The sequence below is a fragment of the Esox lucius genome, chromosome 25, assembly GCF_011004845.1.
Source record: "Esox lucius isolate fEsoLuc1 chromosome 25, fEsoLuc1.pri, whole genome shotgun sequence".
Taxonomy (NCBI): Eukaryota; Metazoa; Chordata; class Actinopteri; order Esociformes; family Esocidae; genus Esox; species Esox lucius.
This window is the reverse complement of record NC_047593.1, coordinates 2874832-2898209: the sequence shown is the minus strand read 5'-3', so window position 1 is coordinate 2898209 and position 23378 is coordinate 2874832. Positions and strand designations below refer to the sequence as shown.

The following is a 23378-nucleotide window of genomic DNA, read 5'->3' as shown; positions in this document are numbered from 1 at the left end:
AAAAAAATATGTTTTAGAATAAGGATGTAACGTGACAAAATGTGGAAAAGGTGAAGGGGCCTGATTACTTTCTGCATGCTCTGTAGGCTACCTTGAAGCAAGGTAGCGCGAGATGTTTGTCTTGAGCAAAACAATTGATGGGATGAAGCCTTCTAAATTAATTGTGCATATTAACTTTAACAGCAGAACATATACTGTGTATATATACCTCCTGAGACAATTACTGTATGCTTGGGAGTTTTTCATGAAATATACAAGGTTTCCTTGAAACATGACCTTGTTGTTACCTCGTCACTGACTTAACAAAGAGGCACTCAAGCGGTGTGTCCTCAGCCTTCTGTTTTACTCCTCGTTTCCCAATGACCAACTTGGTCCTCAAATTTCACAACCACTCCACTGCTGTATATCTGATAACTAATAAACTGGGTTAATTAGTGACAATAGGATGCAGAAGAGGAAACATTCTTCAATCCCAAACAAAGGTGTTGCAATACAGAAAGTCTATATATATATATATATATATATTTTTTTTTTATATTGCCATCCACACAGTAGAATACTTTGTCATCATGGACCATCATTGAAAACAGTGTTGTCAAGAGGATGCAAAAGTAACTAGGCTCTCTATGGCAATTAAAGAAAATTGGCATCCTGGGTCCTCATCGCTATCACTGCACCATTTTGAGCCTCCTGAGCAGCTGCATCATGGGAACAGCAGTCCACCAGATGGCTGTGCAGGCATCATCTAGACATCGGCACTTATCCCTTTCAAGTCACCAATAACCAGGCAAAGAATATCTTAGAATACTGCAATTCTGACAGCAGCAGTTCCCAAAATATTCACTATGAATTGAGATTTGAATGAAGGCAGATCTGTCGGAGGATTACAGATCCATAGAGAATCATTAAGAGAAACAGATAGATCTCTTGTGCCGATCCCAGAATAAATGACAGCTACACCTTGCAATTTCAACTCACTTTGAACTTCCCGTCACTGGAAAAGATGCTGACCCACTTGTTGTCGTAGTCGGCTATGATGATGTCACCACTGGGGTGGACAGCCACACCTGTGGGCCGCTGCAGTTGCCCTGGAGACCGCCCCCGCACCCCAAAGCGGCTCTTAAACAGTCCATCATTAGAGAAGATCTGCCAAAAAACACAGGCCTAATCACATGGCTGAAGATGGCGTAGGGTGTCAAATTTCTTTCAAAGAACATAAAGCTATGGATTTTCAGGGCTTTTTAAGTCAGCCCTCTTTAGCTAAAAAAAGGAAAAACTATAATGAGAGAATTAGGTTATAAAAGGTTCAACTACATAGTACTGTTCACAATATAAATAATATGAAATATGAGCTAAAAAAGCACAAGTCTTTGACCTATACTGGTCCCGCAGGCTTAGTCATTGCCAAAAGGTTACATGGGCTTAAATCTGGCCCTCATCACTTTCACACAAATACAAAAAGAAAAAAGAAAATGTCTAAATAAATGAAGATAATATCAGACAGAGTGCACGTGAGAGACAAAGAGAGAATACATTAATTTCAACTAATAGAGTTCCAGGAACGAAAAATTTACTACATTAATTGACACTGATCTTTCAGAGTCCTGGTCATTTCCATTATTCATTTGTTATTCGATGCCATGTACCTGTACAACCACAGAACAACGACAGTCTAAAATACACAGACAATTAAAACATAAGTGTATGCATTTCATTTGATGGAAAATATAGTCATTGCATTTCAGCAGGAGTGGGGACAGGTGATAGTTGGTCTCTATGGAGAAAGCAAAGAACAGCCCTACAGCATCTCAAAATTCCCTGTGCTATTTCCCAAAGGCCAAGAGAAGAAGCGCATGCATTTGTTTGTATCCTGCAACAACTGGTACAATCTGAAAATCAGAAATGATGCACACCTTCCAATTGCTAGTGAAAGGGGTTATGTAAAGGTCATGTATTATTGAAAATAGGTTTTGAATTCTAGTGTTTTGGTTTTTAGATGGTTTTTTTTAAGACACTAACAGTCAAGTTGCAGAAAAAATACCACTGCACCATTCTTTTTTTCCTTGCGTTCTGACTTTCGGGACACATCTTTTTGGTTACTTTCATGTGACTAAAGTACTGTGCAAAAATCTTAGGTACCTGAAAGATGAACTAAAAGCCATTTATTGAAGCAGTAAGTGTTAATTTGAAGATTTGTTTTTTACATACAGTAAAAATATATATATACACATACACATACAGTGGGGAGAACATGTATTTGATACACTGCCGATATTGCAGGTTTTCCCACTTACAAAGCATGTAGAAGTCTGTAATATATATATCATAGGTACTCTTCAAATGTGAGTAAACGGAATCTAAAACATAAATCCAGAAAATCACATTGCATGATTTTTAAGTAATTAATTTGCATTTCATTGCATGACATAAGTATGTGATACATCAGAAAAGCAGAACTTAATATTTGGTACAGAAACCTTTGTTTGCAATTACAGAGATCATACGTTTCCTGTAGTTGATCAAGTTTGCACACACTGCAGCAGGGATTTTGGCCCACTCCTCCATACAGACCATCTCCAGATCCTTCAGGTATCGGGGCTGTCGCTGGGCAATAGAGACTTGCAGCTCTCTCCAAATATTTTCTATTGGGTTCAGGTCTGGAGACTGGCTAGGCCACTCCATGACCTTGAGATGCTTCTTACGGAGCCACTCCTTACTTGCCCTGGCTGTGTGTTTCGGGTCGTTTTCATGCTGGAAGACCTAGCCAAGACCCATCTCCAATGCTCTTACTGAGGGAAGGAGGTTGTTTGCCAAGATCTCGCGATACATGGCCCCATCCATCCACCCCTCAATACGGTGCAGTCGTCCTGTCCCCTTTGCAGAAAAGCATCCCCAAAGAATGATGTTTCCACCTCTGTGCTTCACGGTTGGAATGGTGTCTTGGGGTTGTACTCATCTTTCTTTCTTCCTCCAAACACGGCGAGTGTTTAGACCAAAAAGCTCTATTTTTGTCTCATCAGACCACATGACCTTCTCCCATTCCTCCTCTGGATCATCCAGATGGTCATTGGCAAACTTCAGACAGGCCTGGACATGCGCTGGCTTGAGCAGGGGGACCTTGCGTGCACTGGAGGATTTTAATCCATGATGGCGTAGTGTGTTACTAATGGTTTTCTTTGAGAATGTGGTCCCAGCTCTCTTCAGGCTGATCCCTCACCTTCCTCATGATCATTGATGCCCCACTATGTGAGATCTTGCATGGTGCCCCAGACAGAGGGAGATTGACATCATCTTGAACATTTTCTAATAATTGCGCCAACAGTTGTTGCCTTCTCACCAACCAGCTTGCCCATTGTCCTGTAGCCCATCCCAGGCTTGTGCAGGTCTACAATTTTATGCCTGATGTCCTTACATAGCTCTCTGGTCTTGGCCATTGTGGAGAGGTTGGAGTCTGTTTGATTGTGTGGACAGGTGTCTTTTATACAGGTAACAAGTTCAAACAGGTGCAGTTAATACAGGTATTGAGTGGAGAACAGGAGTGCTTCTTAAAGAAAAACGAACAGGTCTGTGAGAGCCGGAATTCTCACTGGTTGGTAGGTGTTCATATAATTATGTCATGCAATAAAATGCAAATTAATTATTTAAAAATCATACAATGTGATTTTCTGAATTTTTTTATTTAGATTCCGTCTCTCACAGTTGAAGTGTACCTATGACAACAATTACAGACCTCTACATGCTTTGTAAGTAGGAAAACCTGCAAAATCGGCAGTGTATCAAATACTTGTTCTCCTCACTGTATTAGGCAGCAAGTGAACTTTCTGTCCTCAAAGTTGATGTGTTAGAAGCAGGACAAATGGGCAAGCATAAGGATTTGAGCGACAAGACTCAAATTGTGATGGCTAGATGACTGGGTCAGAGCATCTCCAAAACTGCAGCCCTTGTGGGGTGTTCCCGGTCTGCAGTGGTCAGTAACTATCAAAAGTGGTCCAAGGAAGGAAAACCGGTGAACCGGCGACAGGGTCATGGGCGTCCAAAGCTCACTGCTGCATGTGGGGAGCAAAGGCTGGCCCGTGTGGTCTGATCCTGTAGCTCAAATTGCTGAAAAAGTGAATGCTGGTACTGATTGAAAGGTGTCAGAAAACACAGTGCATCACAGGTGGGGCTGTGTAGCCGCAGACCAGTCAGGGTGTCCATGCTGATCCCCTGTCCACTGCCGAAAGTACCTACAATGGGAACATGAGCATCAGAACTGGACCACGGAGCAATGGAAGAAGGTGGCCTGGTCTGATGAATCACATTTTCTTTTACCTCACGTGGATGGCCGGGTGCGTGTGCATCGCTTACCTGGAGAACACATGGAGCCAGGATCCACTATGGGAAGAAGGCAAGCCAGCGGAGGCAGTGTGATGCTTTGGGAAAGGTTCTGCTGCAAATTACTTTTACACAGTACTGTACATTTGTGATTGTGTTATTGATGTTTGTGTCTTTACTGTTAGACATTCTTTTTTAAAACTAGTAACCTAAGTATTTCGCTTCCGCTCATCTGTTTATACATCATAAAAGTTTATTTAGTCATGCCGATTACCCATTTTCAAGTCCCAATGTCTGAAATTGATAGAGTTCACCAGGGTCGCGTTAGTTCGACAGCAAACAACAGAGTAAACAGACTGAAGCCGGGAGGGACTAGCTATCACTCAAATATTATCTCCAATAATAAATATGTAAAGAATTGTTGTCCATTGCAAAAAGGAATATAACCCGTTTTCTCACCTGAACACATTGGTTGTTGCTGTCTGCTATCAAAACCTTGCCCAGCGAGGAAGCAGCCACACCCTGTAGATTGGTAAATTCTCCTTTGTTCCTTCCCTTTGTACCTGTTAGGAATTATTACTGTTACCATTGTTTTCTTTTAATAATTATTTTTATTATTCATGTAATTTCTGGATTTTTGTAAAGAAACATTCTGCTTTTACCCTTTCCGGGATCTAATGGTTGGAGCTAAAAACAAATAAATACATTAGTAAGACTCAGTCGAGTCTCTAAATATTGGGATTTTCATGGTTTTGCTGTAAAACTCACACAAGCTTTGATATCCACATAGCACCATTGCTAAAAAAAGAATTCAGACCATGCAAATGGAAGGTCGCTCATGCCAGAAACAAAGTGGTCAAAATAGTTCTCATATCTCCCAGATTTTATAAATCTGAACAAGATTTTGGAATCTTTATTTTTAGACTGTTTAGCCATATTATATGCCACAACGGGGTTCCTATACATCCAGGCAGTAAATGCTATTTTAACTGTAAATAGAAATGCATCTCCAAAAACTCAGTTTCTTTTTTTTAAATGATCTCTGAAATAAAATCTTTAAAAAATAGACACAATATGCAAATCATGGGAAAAGACATTGTGTTTGGTTAACAGCAAATGTCAATTACAAAGGCAACCATTACCGATCCGGAAAATAAGGTCATCTTCAATGGGGTTCTCTTTCCTTTTTCCTGTGCTGTACATACTGGCTGGCCGCTTGATGGCCTTCTGCTTGACGTGACTACTTCCAGGGGACTTCAGCCTCTTCTTGGCACTTTCTGTACTAGGTGACACATCCACCGACTTTGTTGCTTTAATTTTAAAGGGACTTCCTTTAATGTGTTGGTCATACAGACGCAGAGACAGTGTAAAACCACCTTCCTTTGGCGCCGTGAACAGATACTCATAGGTCCCGTTCTTGTTGTCAAGAATCTCGCCATCACACACGCTGCCTTCAGGCGTGGCGATCTCCACCGTGATGACGGCATTCCCCATCTTGCACAGCTCACCGTCCTTGTCTTTGGTTGTGATGGTGACTGAGGTGGGAAGGCCCGCCACGCACTGCCTCAGTCCCTCGCCTGTGGCCACAGTCTCAGATGCCACGGCGTTGGTGGTGACGATGGTGCCCAGGTTGTGGATGGACTTCTTGAGGCCCTCGGTCTCCACCAGAAAGTCTAACTGGTCATTCTCTCCGGGTTGTAGAGGGAGATCCTGGTTGGCCAGCTTGGCGAGCCGCTCGCTCATCTGCTTCTTGACGAGCAGAACCTCCGCCTCAGTGCCATGACTCAGGGCCTGCTCAGTAAAGTTGCAGCTGCTGTTGATGCCATCCTGGCCCTGGAGCAACGTGTCCAGCTGAGTTTGGAGCACCTGGGAGAGATACATTTTTAGACACACATTTCCCGATTTAAAGTTCTGACAACACACACACACACCCACCCACATTAACAACACACCAACATCTTTCAAACATCTGTTCATTCACATGCAGGCAGATAACACTACATAGATATGCATGCAAATATCAAACTGGGTCACTGGGAACAAACACCAAATTAAAACAGAATGTATGCTTTGGACAGCTGTCACAATCAAGAAAAAAAAACATTGAATTGGACAGGGCCAGAATTAAGTGGACTAGTCCACTGGTATAAGCAAATCATTGTGTTGACTGTCATACGTACAGTTCACATAACACAACAGCAGAAAGATGCCAAGGGGCTAGGTTAAAACAGTGGTTAGCACACTGGTAAGAACAAAACACCTGCATGCATGAATGCACTCACTCTCACCTCAATCTGGCCATCGCACTCATCCTCTTTGATTACACGGACGTCCATTGAGTAATCAAAGTCCACAAACCAAACGTATTTCTACCACTATTTATATGAATCCTTGTTCCATAGGGTATAACAATCACTGTATGAAGTAGCAAAACAAAGATATTCTAGAATACATATGCCCCAAAGTCAAGCAGATACCATGGCTCATTCTCTTAACACTGTGCACAGTGCACCACCATGTGTAAAAAATAAAAAAACTATTTAAACATGAATGGTTAGCTTGCTACCTAGCTTAAAGATACAGCACTTTCAAAGTCTATTTAAGAAGCAGGATAGACACAAAATAACCACAAAGCCTAGATATTGCAAGGTAGATTGTATCCACAGTCCACGCCGCCTGGAAAAAGGACAAACAGATGAAAGTCCTGCCTTTCTTTGAGCAACGCTCTGTCTGTTCTATCCGGCTGGTCTTGCTGGTAAACCATGTGATTATGCTCTGCTCTCTAAGGGGAGGGCGCTGGGTGTGAGGCCAGCACGGGTGATTGGTTCCCAGGACTGGGTGGGAGGTCGGTTCCCCTCCCTGGCACTCTTTCCTCTATGCCCAGCCCTCCCTGTTCCATGTAATCATTTATCAGAGCACTGGCTGATCCACAGCTGGCTCTCAAAGTGGAAACAGTGGAAAATAGGTCCAATGCTGCTGTGTAGGATAGTAGATGCTAACAGACTACTGTATTTCCATAGCATTTTTCCTCTATTCTTTCAATCTGTTGAGAAGATTTGAACTTTTGAAAATATTTTTGTGTATTTTTAGTTTTAAAAAGTTTTTATCACTGTGTGCTACTCAGCCAGAACCCATAGAACATTGTAAATATTTGGCAGTCACCTGCCCAAGCCCAACTCAAGTCAAACATCCTAATCAGCATTTCTCTCGTAAACACACACAGGCACCTGTAGTTGATAAGATCTTTAATAGATTTTGCGAGAATCACCTTCTGCTTGAGCCCATAGTTGACCTCTAGCTCCATGAGCAGGACGCTCTTGCGAACATTCAGGGTCTTCTGCAGCTCATCAAACGTAGTGTGGATATCTCCCTCGATGGAACTCTTCTGATTGGTCAGCTGCTGCAGGATCTCTGACAGCATCTGTAAGGCCGAATCGATCTCAGGCAACCTGAAGAGAAAGCAGGAAGAGAAAGGATGCACACAGTGAGTCTGACCAAAAATTTTGCTGACCATCACTAGATCACCTTTGGTTTGTACAATATTTTCCCCTGACAAGGTCAAGTGTGATAGCAATTCTATCGATTAGACTCTTCAAGAAGAAGATACAGAGACAAAATTCTCTTGGCACAATTAGCAGTTTGTTTCTTATTCATTTATACATTTATAAAATTAAGATTACATCAGTTCAAGAAATTCCTCAACACAAGCCATCAGGGATAATGGTCTGACATGTGGACAATGTAGATAGGATAATGTATTTGCTCTGACATACAGACAATATAGGTATACTTTGAGTTTAATAGGAAAAACCAACACAGTGCTGCAAATTAGGAAAGAACCTATATATGATATGCACACTCTGTGCACAAAGACAACTAAGCGTCTCTATTTACCAATGTTCCCAGTGCTTAATTTGAGCCAGATCCGACCGGAACAGGATCTGGCACCTCTCAGATGTGTGTTTCCGCTGATATTTTCTATGGATCCGGTATCTCTGGCGCATTATTTGTCTTTTTCCAGCACTGTGCATTCTAAACATTCTAAACATTCATTCTACGGTTAAATCACAACCTGCTGATGTTGCACCGAGGATGTGCTTTGGATCCTACCTGTTCTTGACGGTGTCAAGCTGGTCCTGCAGTGAGGCCTTGTGCTGCTCCACCACATCTTTGAGGGGCACGGTGGGGTGCTCGGCATGTTCACCACTCGTACATTCCTGACACATGGCCGTCTCACACGGTGGACAGTAGAATTCCATGACCTAGGCGGCAGCAATGTCAAAGTAAAAAGTTAAGTGAAGATATCTTTCTCTCTGACAAATTAAAATAGATACTGCCCCATCTAAAGTTAAAACAAATATATACTGACATAAATTATTTTAGCTACTTAGTAATAAATGACACCCAATTACTACATTTCACCCCAAATCCCACCCAACAGTAATGACAAATTCTCCTTTGAAACCTCTCTATAAAGCATAGTGTTCTGCCAGTAGTGTTTTGTCCCTGTGCCAGTAGATTATCACACTGTACTCACAGTGGATTAAACTGGTCTGACAGCACAACCCCAAATTCGTATCATATTCAATTCAGTACAGTAAATCCCACATAAAAATAAACCTGTTGCCATGGTGACCGGGGAGAGTGAGAGAGAGAGGGGGGACGAGGAGAGGGAAAAGGGTAGAGAGACAGAGGTAGAGTGAGTGAGAGGTAGAGTGATAGAAGTAGAGAGATAGTGAGAAAGGTAAAGAGAGATAATGTCAAGCAGTAGAATACCATGGAATCTCCTGCTGAGGTAACAGATACGATCTACACACGTCATCAATTTAACTTCTGTCTCTCATTCAATTTCAGTCGTTTTTTTTATCTCCTGTAATAGCAGCTGAATGATGGAATTTTATAGGGCTGAGTCTGTCAAATCCTAGATTTCCTTTCAGTGGCTGGTGCAGTCGAGCTGCTGATGTCATTCAAGCTTCTGACCAACAAAACGAAACAGGGGAGCGGCCTTTAGGGACTTCAACCAATCGAGAATTTGTTAGACGAAACAGTCCTGCCCCGCTTGCTTCCGCTAAATAAACATGTTGCACCTTCAACATTTTGTTTGGCCAAATGAATACACCTCTGCCGTGTGTGTGTGTGTGTGTGTGTGTGTGTGTGCGTGCACGTCCATGCACGCGCCTCTGATACGTCATTGTGGCACTGCCTGTGTCTTGACGGTTCGTTATATCCTACATTTCCTCCGTGGTTGGGACAGGAAAGCGACTGGCGCACCGCCACGACATTGACGTTGTCCTGGGCAGCACACTCCTGGCTGCGGCTGTCGGGGGAGCGCTGCAACACGTCCATCAGGTTGGTGATGAAGAAGTTGATCTGCAGTGCCGCCACGCCTTTTTCTGGTAAGATGGATGTCTGGCGGCACACGGGACACGACAGCGTCAAGCTGTGGGCCGGGATGTAGTTCTGCAGGCACCTGTAAGCGGGGAGAAAAAGGGAAGCAGGGATTACTTGTCGGAGTTCGTAGTCAGGCTCAAATTTAAAGCCAATTCTACTGCTTCATTTATCAGGCAGAACAGAAAACCAGACGGATTATCGAAAGGTCAGTGCTGTAACAGTGCCTGACTCGTACCCGTTGCCCAGACTGGACGACTGTATTGACACTGTTGGTGCTGCAACTCATGTAACCAAGCTAGATGTCCTAAAAGGTGAAACCCCACGTGCTTCAGCCTTTGTTAACACAGTGTTAGCTGGAGTCCCTAACTGTAGTGCCTACATTGATGACCTGGTGGTCTGTTCAACAGAGTGGACAGATCATGTCCGTACCCTAAGGAGAGTGTGTGAACGTCTAGCAGCTGCTTCTTATACCCTGAACTTGGCAAAGTGTGAGTTTAGGAAAGCCACTGTTACGTATCATGGCAAACAGCTTGGCCAGGTTCAGGTGCGCCCTGTTGATGCCAAGGTCTCAGCTATTACTACCTTCCTTTATGCATTGGGGACTTGTTGTGCAAAACTAAAATTTGGAGATCCGTCACAAAAAGTTTTCTGATAATGTACTGAGGCAGATGCTGTGTCACTTGTTTAGAGATGTATATTTAATTTTCTATCCTGTGTGGATGCCTTTGCTCGTTGAATAGTGTTCTGTATTATTTTTATGTCTTGTGTTGCAAACCATAGAATGTTGGCTCCTTTAAGGGTGGGAGTGTTTACGCATGCAGGTACCCTGTATGTACGTTTGTGATTTTCCCTTCCTGCCATTTCCCCTGAGTGTGCTCGTTGGTGTTTCCCACCTGGCAGTCATGAGTGCATCGCCTGACTGCTGAGGTGGACCAATCAGTGGACACCCCCCCTAATTGCACCATCTGTTCCTTTTTCCATTACCCAATCACATCACACAACCCTGGTTTAAAAACTCTTTTGCTTTACCCCACATGGACATAGACAATCTTGAGATACATACCGTTTTTGATAGACAGACAGTTTGTTCATTCATACATCACTTAGTTTAACACATACAGTATCTCACAAAAGTGAGTACACCCCTCACATGTATGTAAATATTTGAGTATATCTTTTCATGTGACAACGCTAAAGAAATGACACTTTGCTACAATGTAAAGTTGTGAGTGTACAGCTTGCATAACAGTGTACATTTACTGTCCCCTCAAAATAACTCAACACAGCCATTAACGTCTAAACCGCTGACAACAAAAGTGAGTACACCCCTAAGTGAAAATGTCCAAATTGGGCCCAATTAGCCATTTTCCCTCCCCGGTGTCATGTGACTCGTTAGTGTTACAAGTTCTCAGGTGTGAATGGGGAGCAGGTGTGTTAAATTTGGTGTTATCGCTCTCACACTCCCCCATACTGGTCACTAGAAGTTCAACATGGAACCTCATGGCAAAGAACTCTCTGAGGATCTGAAAAAAAAGAATAGTTGCTCTACATAAAGATGGCCTAGGCTATGAGAAGATTACCAAGACCCTGAAACTGAGCTGTAGCATGGTGGCCAAGACCATACAGCAGTTTAACAGGACAGGTTTGACTCAGAACAGGCCTCGCCATGGTTGACCAAAGAAGTTGAGTGCACATGCTCAGCATCATATCCAGAGGTTGTCTTTGGAAAATAGACATATGAGTGCCGCCAGCATTGCTGCAGAGGATAAAGGGGTGGGGGGTCAGCCTGTCAGTGCTCAGACCATACGCCGCGCACTGCATCAAATTGGTCTGCATGGCTGTCGTCCCAAAAGGAAGTCTCTTCTAAAGATGATGCACAAGAAAGCCCACAAACAGTTTGCTGAAGACACGCAGACTAAGGACATGGATTACTGGAACCATGTCCTGTGGTCTGATGAGAACAAGATAAACTTATTTGGCTCAGATGGTGTCAAGCGTGTGTGGCGGCAACCAGGTGACAAGTACAAAGACAAGTGTGTCTTGCCTACAGTCAAGCATGGTGGTGGGAGTGTCATGGTCTGGGGCTGCATGAGTGCTGCCGGCACTGGGGAGCTACATTTCATTGAGGGAACTATGAATGCCAACATGTACTGTGACATACTGAGGCAGAGCATGATCACCTCCCTTCGGAGACTGGGCCGCAGGGCAGTATTCCAACATGATAATGACCCCAAACACACCTCCAAAATGATCACTGCCTTGCTAAAGAAGCTGAGGGTAAAGGTGATGGACTGGCCAAGCATGTCTCCAGACCTAAACACTTAAGCATCTGTGGGGCATCCTCAAACGGAAGGTGGAGGAGCACAAGGTCTCTAACATCCACCAGCTCCACGATGTCGTCATGGAGGAGTGGAAGAGGACTCCGGTGGCAACCTGTGAAGCTCTGGTGACCTCCATGCCCAAGAGGGCAGAGCTGGAAAATTATGGTGGCCACACAAAATATTGACACTTTGGGCCCAATTTGGACATTTTCACTGGGGTGTACTCACTTTTGTTGCCAGCGGTTTAATTTCTTGGGTCCAGCTCAGACCCTTTTGTGTGTTTATAGTAAACGTTTTAGGTTTGACGGTAGCTTTGGTTGTCTGTGTCATTTGTTCTCACTGTTCATGTACACTACACTAATTTGCATGAGTTTTATGTTACGGGTCTCTGTACCATCCACCCTTGACTGCTAGAGCCACAGGGTTCGTAACACAGACATACACAGACTACATAACCCTCTTCTACAGAGTTGTAGATGAAGTGAAGTGACATTAAGCCTAAAGCTCAATAATGAATCCTTGGTTAAATTGCTTTACGGTCTGTTCCATCTCATGATATTTCTGATATATCTGATATTTTGTATAAAACACTCAGTCACAGTTAAAGGAAACTGTGTTTCTATTTTACTTCTTACTGGGAATACAGTTATTTTGGAAAAATATTACAAAGCATACTTATACGCTATATATTTTACATGTCAAACATATTTTGGCTGGTAAAACATTGTACCATTGCAACCTGGCCTCAGGGGAATGCATACACTATTTTACCTAAATATTTGACAGCCATATTCCTAATGTATATTACGTTATGGGAAGTAACATTAGAGTAATAATCCAGAACAAATTAGAAGGCCGTGTTTCAACACAGGTCCTTCAGCTCTGTAGACAGGTGCACTACCCACTGGTCCAAATAGAAACTTCCTGGTACAGGCAGCGAGTAGTGGTGTTACAAGGTCAATATGTTACATATGATTTTATTTCTTACCTTAACCTAAACTTTAACCCTAACCTTAACCCTAGTGCTGTGATACGCAACATTAACCTAACTGTAAAGTTAAAATGCATTTATGACATATTTTAGCGACATTGGTCCCTCCAAATCCATAAACCCTGAGATTTATGCGCTGATTTTGCGCTGCTATATTATGGTGCTGGGGGCAGTAGGGTCAGTTCTCCTTCTCCACTGTAAATCCTTGTAAACCTATGGAATGCACTCTCTAAATTTCTCTGTTCAAACTTAGGAGGACATGAGGTCCCAAGGACCAGGCTCTAAAGACTCATTGCTGTCCAAAGTCCTCCTGGCTGTGATGCAGATCAAGAGACGATATCTGACGATTCCAGCTGACAGTCTGCTGACACCCCCCGGTTGTCCCTGTACTTGTCCATCTGGTTATGCTTCTAACCTGGATTAGGTTGTATATACTCAGGACTCAGCCCAAATGCATTTATTAATAATTACAACTTGTACTCCTAAAATATTCAACTGGCACAGCCAGAAGAGGGCTGGTCCCTCCTCCAAGTCTGGGTCCTCTCTAGGTGTCTTTTTGTTATTCTGAAGTTATCTAGCTAGCAGTAACCAATCTAAAGAATCCAGTCCACTGCGGGATGTTTGAAAGATGTTTGAAAGAGTGGAAGGACTATGGCAGAACAGGAAGTACAGTAATTATAGTCTTTCAGAAAAATACATATTTATTGACACCTTACCCATTTATCAGTATATCTGCTGAAAGGAACATTGCTGAAGACATCCAATGGCTGTAGCAATCAAGGACAGCGTGATTGGTACAGCATGGAGTTTTAGCGAAATGATACAAAACATAAATACTATATATTTATGTTATACTATAACATAAATAATTTAGCAGATTTCACTCAGCATTCTATCCACACAGAGCAAATGCCTTACTCCTTCTGGCCAATTATGAGTGAAATAAATCAAATTTTCCTTGAAATCTCTACACCACCTTAGGTCCCCCCAGAGTGAAGTGCTCCTTTAAAGATGTGGTGTGAGCATGATATAAGACTTTGCTCTCACACAGTATCTGGCTCTTGTGCACAGGTTTGTTTCAGGATTTTACAGCACGGGAATAAAATAGTGGAGAACTTGCATCTCTTAAATGATTAGAAACTGAACTCTGCAGTTTCATTTCTGAATCTTGAATCTGAATGAAAGTTATTTGCTTATTCTACTTTAAATAACCAAAATTAAAAGAAATCTTTATAGCAATAGATATACCGCTCAAGGAAAACTTTAGTTTTTTTTAGACAGGAATGACCAAACACATACACAAATCACAGTTCTAAACCCTCAGACAAAAATCTCTAAATAGGGGGTGTCTGAATTGCAGTTACTTCCTTGAAGTTAGCTGCGTGTTTGCACTACCAGATTTCGGATTAGTCCAGTGGTACCATGCATAAAGGGCAGTGCAACTGGCCAGCACTGTTCAGGTATGATGGGGAAGTAATCAAACATGGTTGTGTCGCCTGGTAGTGCTTTAGTGATGTCATCTGGTGGCTTCAGTCCCCGTGAACTCAACTGAGGTAGAAGGCCAGAGTCTGTTCCATCTGGCATGAAGAATCTTGGTCTACACTTCCTGGTCCAGCGAGCAGTCTGAAAACGATATTGAACATGCTACAGAAGAAACATGTCTCGAAATCGACTACACCAAGTCCGATGGGAATTGTTGAGATGAAGCAGGTACTTAATCATTAATCACAAATGGGATATAATGAAATTGAGGAGAAAAATGTGGTACCAGAGATGGTAGGGAAATTAGCTTGGTGGGATCTCAGTCCATGGCAAACACACCACCTAAGGTCAAACCAGAGTGAAGTGCTCCTTTAAAGATATGGTGTGTGCAGTTTACTTTCTGAGTCTTGAATCTGAATGAACGTTATTTGCTTAGTCTACTTTTAATTGCCAAAATTGAAATAAATCTTTATAGCAATAGATATACCGCTCAAGGAAAACTTTTGTGCTTCTGTATTGGTTTTACAAAACTATGGGTTTAATTGTGAATCGATGACAATTATCATAACCTGGTCAAACCTTTTAGGGAAATATTGGATAAATCAATATATATTTGAATATTTATAGAATAAATGAAATTGCTAGTTAAAGCTAAAGCAATCCAGTCACATATACACTGATTGATTTGCTAATGACTTTGTCAGACGGTCATCAATGTCTGGGTTAAAATAGAAGACACATTTCAAACATCAACCACGCTAAGGCAAAAAATGAACTTTATCAAACAAAGTCATATTTTATATTCAGGTCAGTTATTGTTCCAGCCGTAAATGGAGTCAAAGGTACAGTGGACGAAATATGGATAGAGACAAAGAGAGAGATAGAAAGAAAGAGACAGATTACAGGAGACAAAGAAAGATAGAAAAGCAAGGGCGAGTGACAGACTGAGACAAAAAATTATAGAGAAAAGCAAAAGCAAAAAGCAAAAGTGAATGAGAGCAACAGAAGGAAAGCAGTGCAGAAGACCATTACAAAAGACTCATTACATCTAATTGACAAACATCACGCTCTAGATGGTAGACAGAACAATGACACAGGCAGTTACAGGCTGAGGTTCTCCCAGATAGCCTAAGAACATGACACAAAAAGACCAACTGCTGTCAAGGGCTATTTTGTGAAGCTATAGTTCTTTATTTCTATAGTACTCAAAGATTTTCTGCCTTAAAGCTTGTTGAAACGTTCTCAGGTTGATTTAAATTTCCCCACAAATATGTATTACTTTCTAGCACTACTAGAATATTTACACTTTTACAGATCAATATTGCACACTCTCACAAAGAGTCAAGCTCACACAACACCTTCACACTCATTAAACGCCTTCACGCTCACACTCACACCTGAACGCACGCACGCACGCATGCACACACACACACACACACCCATACACATGACTCACCTCTCACAGAAGGTATGGAGGCAGGGCAGCACTTTGGGGTTGTTGTAGCGGTCCAGGCATATGCTGCAGATCAGGAATTGTTTGTCAATCTGTCGCACCACTGGGCTGGGGATGCTACTGGAGCCTTCACTGGCCATCCTAACACTCTGTCGCAGAGTTCCCTCTTCCTTTCACCCTGCACCCTAGAGAGAGCAAAAGGGGAGGGGGGTTAGAGGGGTTGACTCGCCTTTAAAAAGGCCCATTTTAAAGATCGGACATGTAGGGAAATGGGTCTGGGAGGTATGTCGAGGTTCTTCAGTCAGGTGACAGTACTTGAAAAAGTAGGTGCTGGGCTAGTAACTAATACTTGAAGGTAACAAGGCCCACTGTGTTAATGCTCTACAATCACTGCTTTCTTGACCAACGTTTCCAAGGCGGATCTTCTCCAGGTCAAAACAGACAGTGCCTAGATGGTTCACCTCACAGGACCACGGTCACATGATGTGTGGGTGTAAAACTCATTAAACTCAATACACGTAAGCGGACAAATACCCTGATTTAAAACTCAGCTGACCAATGAGGCAACTCTGCATCCTTCCAAACTGCTCACCTTGCATAGAGGTTAACCACATCATCAAAAAAAGTGGAAACAGCATTGAGAGAATCTACACAGTACCTAGAGGCTAAACGTAGGACACGCAGTCTGTCCTGCACCGCTACCTTAGGACACAGTGGATATAAAAAGTCTACACACCCCTGTTCAAATGCCAGGTTCTTGGGATGTAAAAGAGTGACACAAAGATAAATCAGGTCAGAACTTTTTCCACCTTTAATGTGACCTATAATGTTAACAATTCAATTGAAAAACAAACTGAAATCTTTGAGGGGGAAAAATGTAAAAATGTAGAACTCTGTGACGTTCTGTTCTGATTGGTTTGGTTTTGAATGTAGCCCCGTCACGTTTGGTTTTTGTTTGTGTCCTTACCTGCAACCTGTGCCGTTGTTGTTTGCACCGGTGTCTTGTTGGTCCTCGTTAGCACCTATTTAATTTGCCCTCTTCTGTTAGCCCTTTGTCAATCATTGTGTTTTTCTGCTTGGTTTATGTCTGTCCCTGCCACCAGCCCGTGGTTCTGCCTGCCTTTCTGCCATTTTTTTGTTTTTTGTCTACCTTGTTTTTGTTCAGTTCCACCATTAAATCCTTTATTTTTCCTTCAAATCTGCGTTTGGGTCTTGCTTCTTCGAAATCGTGACAGGTAGTCTGACACTGCAATGGACCCAGCTGACTTATGGAGGAGATTGGAGGACCAAGAGAGGTGCCTTAACAACCTGACCCTGCTCATTTTGAGGGCCATAGCCTCCCGCCAAGGGTTTGCCAACTGGCCGTTCCGGCCCGCTGCCCGGAGGCCTTCCCAAAAATTTTTTGTGGGGGAGCTATTGGGGCAGCAGCCAGGGAATGCAGAGGAGAGGCCCGGCAGTGCCCCAGACCCTGAGCCGGCCCAGCCCGGCGTCCCAGACCCTGAGCCGTCCCCGCATGGCCACCCAGACCCTGAGCAGACCCCACCTGGCGACCCTGAGCCCTCTTCAGATCACCCCACAGGTGTTCAATTGGATTCAGGTCTGGGCTCTGGCTGGGCCATTCCAAAACGTTTATCTTCTTCTGGTGAAGCCATGCTTTTGTGGATTTGGATGTGTGCTTTGGGTCGTTGAAAGGGTTGAAAGGTGAACTTCATCTTCAGCTTTCTAACAGACGCCTGAAAGTTTTGTGCCAAAATTGCCTGGTATTTGGAATTGCTCATTATTCCCTCCACCCTGACTAAGGCCACGGTTCCAGCTAAAGAAAAAAAGCCCCAAAGCATGATGCTGCCACCTCCATGCTTCACTGTGGGTATGGTGTTCTTTGGGTGATGTGCAGTGTTGTTGTGTCAAACATACCTTTTGGAATTATGGCCAAAAAGTCATAAGAACATAACACATTTTCCAACAAGCTTTTGGGAGACTTGATGTTTGTTTTTGCAAACTTCAGCCAGGCTTGGATGTTTTTCTTTGTAAGAAAAGGTTTCCATCTTGCCACCCTACCCCATAGCCCATTCATATGAAGAATAAGTGAGATTGTTGTCGCATGTAGCACACTGCCAGTACTTGCCAGAAATTCCTGCAGTTCCTTTAATGTTGCTATTGGCCTCTTGGAAGCCTCCCTGGCCAGTTTTCTTCTCGTCTTTTCATAAATTTTGGAGGGACATCCAGTTCTTGGTAATGTCTTTGTTATTTTCTCCACTTGATGATGACTGTATTCACTGTGTTCCATGGTATATCTAATGCTTTGGAAATTATTTTGTAAACCAGGTTATTGTAAGGTTTTATGCAACCAGGTTATTGTAAGGTTTTATGCAACTAGGTTATTGTAAGGTTTTTATTTTTCATTTTTATAAATCTTTATAGCAATAAATATACCGCTCAAGGAAAACTTTTGTCCTTATGTAATGGTTTTACAAAACTATGGGTTTAATTGTGAATCAATGACAATTATCATAACCTGGTCAAACCTTTTAGGGAAATATTGGATAAATCAATACTCTATATTTTATTTTACCAGAAGACTGTATAAAAATATACAGCCTGCCATCCGAAAAACCTACCTAGGATTGCAAACTCTATTGTGGCTCAGCTGAGATTTCTGGATGACATGAAAACAGGTTTGAAGAAAATAGCTAAGTCATATAGCCAGGCTTTTAGCTGGACTTTGGAGTGCAATTCCTGGTGGATTATTCAGGTAAAGAAAGCACTCAGGGATTTGACACTGAAAGCAAAGCAGAGTTAAGTGCTGAGATAGCAAAAGTATAATGCTGGAGTCTGGTGTGGTGGTCCAAGGCCCGTTTCTGGAATACACATGCACCCTGGTGACAGGGGTTCGAACCCCAGCTCAGCCTAATGTCTGTGACCTTCCTCTAAATCGCTCGCTACATACCTGTCTTCCTAGCCTGGGTTTAATACTGGTTCAGCATTTCATAACATTATTACAATAACAGCAACACATGGTCTCACATGACATTTAATTTATAAAAGCTTATGGTTAATATACAGTAAGGGAGACCTCAAAATAAAACTTTCACTAATCTGCATCACAAATCAGATTTGATCTTACAAACCACAAGACTTTAATAACCAGAGCATTTGTCAGCTATCTAGTTGTCCTGGGTTGTATTCAAGACAGGCCAAGAAACAGGACGCCGCTGCCACCAAAAGGCCCTGACGGGAGGCTCACTCACTCATTAACTCATTTACTAACGTTTGATACAATTTGAGCCAAGAAATTGATCAACGGGGAAAAAAGGTGAAATATAACATAGCTAGAGAAGAGGTCAGCCCAAACAACACATCTTGTGGAATTCTGACTAACATATATGCACACAGCAGATTCAGAAAACAGGGTTGGCCAAGTGACATACTGTACACATAATTTTGAGCTTCAGTTAATCCGCATCCCCTTGCAACACATAAAACAATTTAAATGCCTTGCACAGTTGAAGATGACGCGCAGTACCATTGACTATAAATAAACACTTCAAACCAATAAAATGCTTTGCTTTGGTGGCAGTTAAGCAGTGCTCATTCGATGTGAGGGGACAGTTTTTGATACCTAACACAAATGTAGACATTTGGGCTAATGCTACATTTGGACTAATGCTGAGGTCCAGATCCCCAAAAAGGAGATGAGACAATGATTTTGGAGGCATGCCTCGAATATTAACTGGCAAATTTATTGAGAGATATTGATTGATCTGATGCACCAAGCTATGGCTAATGACATAAGAAAGGAACATGCATCTCAATTTATGCATATAATCTCAACCTTCAATAATCTCAATCTCAACCATCTCAACCTTTGCATATAATTCCTGTTGTCAATTACACAGCAACCGTGCAACATCTCATACATCTCTTAGCACCTTCTGGTTGGTGGAATGAATGCCAGAGGTGGCCTTCCCACATCAAACAATAACTCCTTAAAACTCCATCTGACTTATGCTAGGGAGATAGACCAGTTCCAAAACAAAAAACAAGGAAGTCTTGATCCAATACAAACTCCTCTAACTGGGATAACACAAGCCATCCATCCATCCATCCATCCATCCATCCATCTTCTTCCGCTTATCCGGGGCCGGGTCGCGGGGGCAGCAGTCTAAGCAGGGATGCCCAGACCTCCCTCTCCCCAGACACTTCCTCTAGCTCTTCCGGGGGGACACCGAGGCGATCCCAGGCCAGCCGGGAGACATAGTCCCTCCAGCGTGTCCTAGGTCTTCCCCGGGGTCTCTTCCCGGTGGGACGGGACCGGAACACCTTCCCAGGAAGGCGTTCCAGAGGCATCCGAAACAGATGCCCAAGCCATATAATCAAATCCACTCATTAACAGTCCTTTGGTTAAATTATTTAAATACAACTTCTTTACCTCCTAAATAATGACTATGACACTATTCAGCAGAAATAATTCAATTATTTGTGTAGCTAGCTCATCTAAGATGCATTATTTATATAATTTGGTCAAGTGGCCAACAAATCTTAACAGATTTCGACCAAGCAGAGATCAAATCACACTAAATATATGTGGAAATAAGTCACAATATTTACACAAGTAGTTTTGTGTCCAACAACGCTTAACCAAGAGGAGGTGACATCACACAAGAATTATCTGGAAGACCTGGGTATGATGTCAATACGCTGTCATCTTAACTTCCTAGGTCGACTAAGAGCTAGCTATCCACATGCGGACTCTGGAAGAGAAAGAAGCAAGGTCAAAGGACCAACTAGAAAATCAGTTTTCATCAGCAGGTGGCATTTTATTATTTTCTAAAGAGATTTGAGTCTATGCATACCTAGGGGGCTAACACAGCATCATACTGTCCATTGAAAAGTGGCTGTGGACATTAACACTTCATGGACTTTTCAAATAAAGTATGTAAATCACAAGCTAATCCCTCATTTGAAAAAAACATTAGTAGACAAGAGCTTAACTTTGTGCCTGTGACAGCTGTGTCAATAGAATGTATTGGGAAACCCTTCTGTTATGGACAACAACTTCTAAGGGCAGAGACATTAGTGTACAGATCTTTGGGACTTCAGACATTGGAGATGACAAGATGGTTCACGTTATATGGAGATATCAACTAAAATGTATAACACTAATATCCACTGCCAATCAAGGGGGAAAAAATTAATACAAAAGACACATTTAAACTGTACATGGAAACACATAAATCCATCTCAATAAAACCCTTCTAAATCTGATTTACAAATTCTGGGAAACATTGAGGCAGATCTGGATGGATTATAGTGAATGAAAGATGAAAGTAGATGAAAATGGTTGCACAAATCCTTTTGCCAGACACCACACAGATGAGGACACAAGCCCACAACACACCTAACATAATGCATGTGCATGCACACATGGCGCGCGCGCACACACACACACACACACATACACACACACAAAATGAATACATAATACTACACAGACAAACAGAAACAAAGACAACGACATAAGGCAATACAAGCACAACAGACAGAAACAAAAAAACACAAGACAAAACTTAAAGTGACATAATGTTTATGGCAGGCAGCTTGAACAGCAAACAAATGAATCTTGCTTGATTAATCCATCAATATGCTTCTAGCAGAGTCATAGGCAAAAGATGACAAAGTTAGATTTCTGTTGAAGAAGTGGAACTCTGCAAAATCAGCAAAACAATTTTTTTTCAACTATTCATATTTTGTCATGTCTGTTCATTATTTCAGATTGTAGATAAGCATTAATAATAACCCAATATGAAAAATGTTATCAGTAAAATACCTAACAAATGATTATATTTTATTTTTAAGTACTTTAAGATCTAGGAAAACACTTATGTAATTTGCATTTCATGTTCCTTTCTACAATCCTTATACCAAATCTAGTCAATGCATCTGCAAAGCAATCAACAGGAGTCTCTAAAGTCCTTACAGTCACAGACACTGCCCAGCACTAACCTGTGCCACACAGTGCCAAAGTAACTGGCTGTACTAATGTGCCATCCACCCACCACGTTTTGTAGGAATCCCACCATCACAGAGTCATCTTGGAATGAAACGCAGGGTCCCCTTGTCCCCTCTAAAGACACTAGAGTCCAGGTAACAGAGAAACGATGAGCTGCTTAAAAAGCTTCTAAGCTAGAAAAGTGATGACCGGACATTAACAGGAGCATAATAAGAGGCTTGGCATCATAGCCAATCATTCTCACATTCGATTACATCTCATCCACCATCCCTCCCACCCTCCTCAGTTCTGTTGTTTCTCTCCAGTCTGTCGCTTTCCCTCTAGCTCTCATCACACTCTCCCTCTAGCTCTCATCACACTCTCCCTCCCTCTGCTCACTCACCTTCCCCCGCCCCCCCCTCCGCTCATTTTCTCAACTTAATGCTGTCTCACTGCACCAGTGCTGGCAAAGGATCCTGGGAAAGCGATGCAGCAGTGGCAGCGATCGAGGAGCCGATTCGCTGGCCTCTTGAAAGAGTGGCCAATGAGACAGGGAGCAGCAGCATTGGGTCAGCTCAGAAACCAATGGGGCGAAAGCTGACTGGATGAAAAGGAGCGGCTGTGTGATGGGGAGGGTGGTGAGTTTGTGCGTTTACCCACACTGCTGACTCATGCACAGTCATAGAGAGAGACAGAGAGTGTGAGACAGAAAGAGAGCGTGCAAGAGAGCGAGGACTGTGAGCGAGACTGCACAAGAGAGAGAGTGAAAAAGGAGCAGGGAAAACTGTGAAAGAGCATAGGACAGCCAGGGTGGGTGTTGAAGAATGACAAATATACAAGGATAGACCAGAGAGTGGCAGATAAGACAGAGAGGGCAATTTAGGGAGAGAAAGACAGAGTAATGTGGTACCAGTCAGACTAGATCAAAGAAAGCCTCACTGGTATAGTACACGCATGCTTGCACACTCAAATACATAAAGGCACAAGCCAACAAATCCCACATGCACACAGACACTGACTCGTTGAAACAGACGGACACACACACACAGATGCAAATGTCAACACTGAGCGACGGCTGTGAATTGAGGTCAACAGTGCACTCTGGGGGGAGAGAGGAGGAACATTCATCCAATCACAAACGAACCCAGACATTGCACAGCTGCTAACTGAAATGTCTAGAAAAGCCCTTAAATTGTTACAGTGATTAAAAAACGATTATCCAGAAACCACACAGAAAGTGAACGGGACCAAAATAACAGTCTCAATTCAAGCCTAGACCAGGCTGATGTTCAAAACAATAACATCATTACTCCTAATATACTCAGTATGCGCCCTGGTCATAACATTGGCAGTACGACATTTAGCACATGGTTTGTGATACTAGCCACTCTGCTTTGCATACTGACAGGCAGGTGAATGGCAGGTTTTATAGCAGTT

The 23378-nt window shown here is 42.6% G+C and overlaps 1 protein-coding gene across 11 annotated transcripts in view; it reads right to left on the bottom strand.

Annotated features, from left to right (window-relative positions):
- The window catches only part of trim2a (tripartite motif containing 2a), a 72659-nt gene that overhangs the window by 10477 nt on the left and 38804 nt on the right, over nucleotides 1-23378 (bottom strand). For 5 of the 11 annotated variants that reach the window (XM_034291136.1, XM_034291134.1, XM_034291135.1 and 2 more), the window contains 7 exons: nucleotides 15956-16137; nucleotides 9493-9784; nucleotides 8425-8576; nucleotides 7583-7763; nucleotides 5457-6180; nucleotides 4774-4877; nucleotides 979-1146 (listed from right to left, as the gene is read on the bottom strand). In XM_034291136.1, coding sequence (XP_034147027.1) covers nucleotides 979-1146; nucleotides 4774-4877; nucleotides 5457-6180; nucleotides 7583-7763; nucleotides 8425-8576; nucleotides 9493-9784; nucleotides 15956-16092 — 1758 coding nt within the window. In that variant the 5' untranslated portion in view covers nucleotides 16093-16137. Of the gene's footprint in view, nucleotides 1-978; nucleotides 1147-4773; nucleotides 4878-5456; nucleotides 6181-7582; nucleotides 7764-8424; nucleotides 8577-9492; nucleotides 9785-15955; nucleotides 16138-21955; nucleotides 21975-22008; nucleotides 22255-23378 lie in introns of those variants that run through there. The other 6 variants (XM_010899200.4, XM_034291142.1, XM_034291141.1 and 3 more) reach the window with 5 other exon arrangements.